This window comes from Rutidosis leptorrhynchoides, chromosome 4, assembly GCF_046630445.1.
Source record: "Rutidosis leptorrhynchoides isolate AG116_Rl617_1_P2 chromosome 4, CSIRO_AGI_Rlap_v1, whole genome shotgun sequence".
In the NCBI taxonomy this organism is placed as follows: Eukaryota; Viridiplantae; Streptophyta; class Magnoliopsida; order Asterales; family Asteraceae; genus Rutidosis; species Rutidosis leptorrhynchoides.
In genome coordinates, this window is record NC_092336.1 from 112654708 (window position 1) to 112657739 (window position 3032).

The 3032-nt window shown below is 41.3% G+C and overlaps 1 protein-coding gene across 1 annotated transcript; it reads left to right on the plus strand.

Moving 5' to 3' along the window:
* The first annotated feature begins 387 nt into the window (after window positions 1–387).
* On the plus strand, window positions 388–804 carry LOC139840918 (uncharacterized). Its single transcript, XM_071831157.1, has one exon. It carries the CDS (start codon window positions 388–390, stop codon window positions 802–804), a length of 417 nt encoding a protein of 138 aa, XP_071687258.1.
* Window positions 805–3032: the final 2228 nt, after the last annotated feature.

Sequence of the window (3032 nt, forward strand, 5' to 3'; positions counted from 1 at the left end):
AACGGATGTAGTATTGTAAACTATTATTTACGGTGATTGTCTATATGTGGAAATCATCAAACGTCAAAAACCTTGGAATTTGATATTCAATTATGGTGTGCCTTTTCAAAAGAATGCAATGTTTACAAAATGTATCATGTAGAGGTCTGTACCTCACTTTGAAATCGATGAATGATGTATTTGTCCAAATGGATTTGGACGGGTCATCACATATTAAAAACTAGTGAAATGACCCGTAGAATCACGGGTTTGTTAGACTATATTTACCTAGCCCTTATGTTATGTCCAGTGGGCTCAGCCCATCATTAGTATATAGGGTTTATGCTTATATATGTGTTTGATGTACTGGGACTAGTCATACGAGAATAATACACAAAGTTATCCAACATGGTCGATCTCACTGGTCGATCTTCTTCTCTATCCCAATATTCAATCTTCATCATGGCCAACAAATATGGTAAGATCTACACCGTAACATCCATCTCACACCTTATTCCGGTTAGACTATATCTTACAAAATTAAACTATGCTCATTGGAAAACCCTTTTTACAACACACTGTTCAGGGTTCGATGTCCTTATGTTCATCCTTGGTACCTCTACTGTCGAAGAAAAAGAAACTCCAGAATGGATTAAAGCTGATGCAGTTGTTCTCACCTGGATATTCAACACCATATCCGAATCGTTGCTTGAACGAGTCCTTAATTCTGAACCATCTTCATCAAATGCAGCCTGGACTTTTCTTGAGAAGCTTTTCAAGGAAAACAAACTCTCAAAAACGATGGAACTAAATGCAGAACTATGAAATCTTGCTATCGGTGATCAAAGTATGGAAGAATACCTTCGGAAAATAGACAAGATCACAGCTCAACTTCAAAATCTTGGAACCACTATTGAAGATAATGATCTAGTTATGTATGCTATCAACGGGTTAAATAATAAATACCCGCACGTTGCTCACATCATCCTCCATCGACAACCTTTTCTGGATTTTGATACGGCTCGATTGATGCTCATCATGGAGGAGATGACCTTAAACCGCATACAACGATTGGTGATAGATGCACCTCTCAATCCCTCAAATCCATCGGCACTTGTTGTTCAGGGATCGCTATCACCATCGAATCCTAAAACCGAAGTGTGTCGTAATTTTTTAAAGGGGTTCTGTAGATTTGATACCCGCTGTCGTTGCCTGCACCATGGCACACCTCATCGTTCATCTTCTGGACAAAACTCACAACACAATACTAGGCTCAACAGCTTAAATCAAGCCTAACTTTTGCAGATCATTGCTGCCCAGCAACATCAACTAGCCCAATCGAATAGTCTGCATCGGGCTCACTCACAGGCTGCAACTAATCTTTACAGGCCAAGCCCAATTCAGCAACCAAGTGTCCAATCTGGACTATTGCCGACTCCTCCAGGTTTTTCCAGGCCTGATTCTACCACTATTGGGCCTCCACAGCTTGCTTCTACTCCCGGACCCCAGGCCTATTACGTTGGCCAACCCACTGCTCATGGTCAGCCCAATGCTTTTGGGTCCAGTCCTCTCGGTAATACAAATGCAGCTCATCACAATTCTTTTGGGTCTTTTACTGTTGATCCTTGTACTCAGACTCAGGAGACTGTATTCCCCAATGCGTTTAGTGCCATGACTCTTCAGGATTACGGGGCCGCTGGATGGCACATGGATACTGGTGTGTCCTCTCATCTTACCTCCTATGTTAATAATCTTAGTACTGTATTTAATCATTGCAAATATCCATCAGTTGCAGTAGGTAACGGGAACACCATTCCCATCACCAATACTGGTCATAGCTTGTTATCCAATGTTCACCGACCCCTTCACCTTAACAATGTACTTGAAACCCCAAATATTGTTAAAAACCTCATATTTGTTTGTCATTTTACTGGTGATAATATTGTTTCTATTGAATTTGATCCGTTTGGTTTTTCTGTGAAGGATTATTTGATGCGTCACATTCTCCTGCGATGTGATAGCACAGGGGATCTCTACACACTCACAATGCCTACAACTTCTTCTCAGCAAGCCCTTCTCACTAGCCCCGTCACATGGCACCAGCGTCTAGGACATCCCGGACATGATGCTTTTCGAAGACTAGTTTCAAATAAATATATTATTTGTAATAAAACGTCGTCCCCTGTATTTTGTCATGCTTGTCAGCTTGGCAAACACATGCGACTTCCTTTTTCTGTTTCTAGTTCCAATGCTACTGCTTGTTTTGATATTATTCATTCAGATTTATGGACTTCACCTGTTACTAGTCTTAGTGGTTTAAAGTATTACATTATATTTCTTGATCATTATTCGCATTATGTATGGGTTTTTCCGTTACGCAACAAATCTGATGCTCTTAATACATTTATACATTATCGTGCTTTCGTTCGCACTCAATTTAAACAAGAAATAAAAGCTTTTAAATGTGATAATAGGGGTGAATTTGACAACACCGCCTTCCATCAACTTCTTCAGACAAACGGCATTCAATTTCGCTTTTCTTGTCCTCACACCTCTCAACAAAATGGCAAATCTGAACGCATGCTTCGCACCATCAATAACCAAATCCGCACGCTTCTTTTTCAAGCTCACCCTCCACCTACTTACTGGGTAAAACCTCTTTATATAGCTGCATATCTCCTAAATATCCTTCCTTCTTCCGCCATCAATCGCGAAATACCACACTTCCGCCTCTATAAACAACAATCCAACTACGAATCACTCCGTGTCTTCGGGTGTCTTTGCTACCCTCACCTACCCACTACTCACAAACTTGCTCCACGCTCTACACCTTGCATCTTTCTCGGATACCCATCCAATCACCGGGGCTACCGCTGTCTTGACCTCACCACTAATCGTGTCATTCTCTCTCATCATGTCACCATCGATGAGACTTCATTTCCCTTTGGTTCCATGACACCCACTCAACCACCATCCTACTATTTCATCGATCCTCCACCCAACCTATTCTCACACTCTTTTCATCTCTCTGGTCATGAACCTGCATCTAACAC

What these genes read in the sequence shown, in the direction of transcription:
- LOC139840918 (XM_071831157.1), top strand. Translation starts at nt 388, where the DNA reads ATGGTCGATCTCACTGGTCGATCTTCTTCTCTATCCCAATATTCAATC.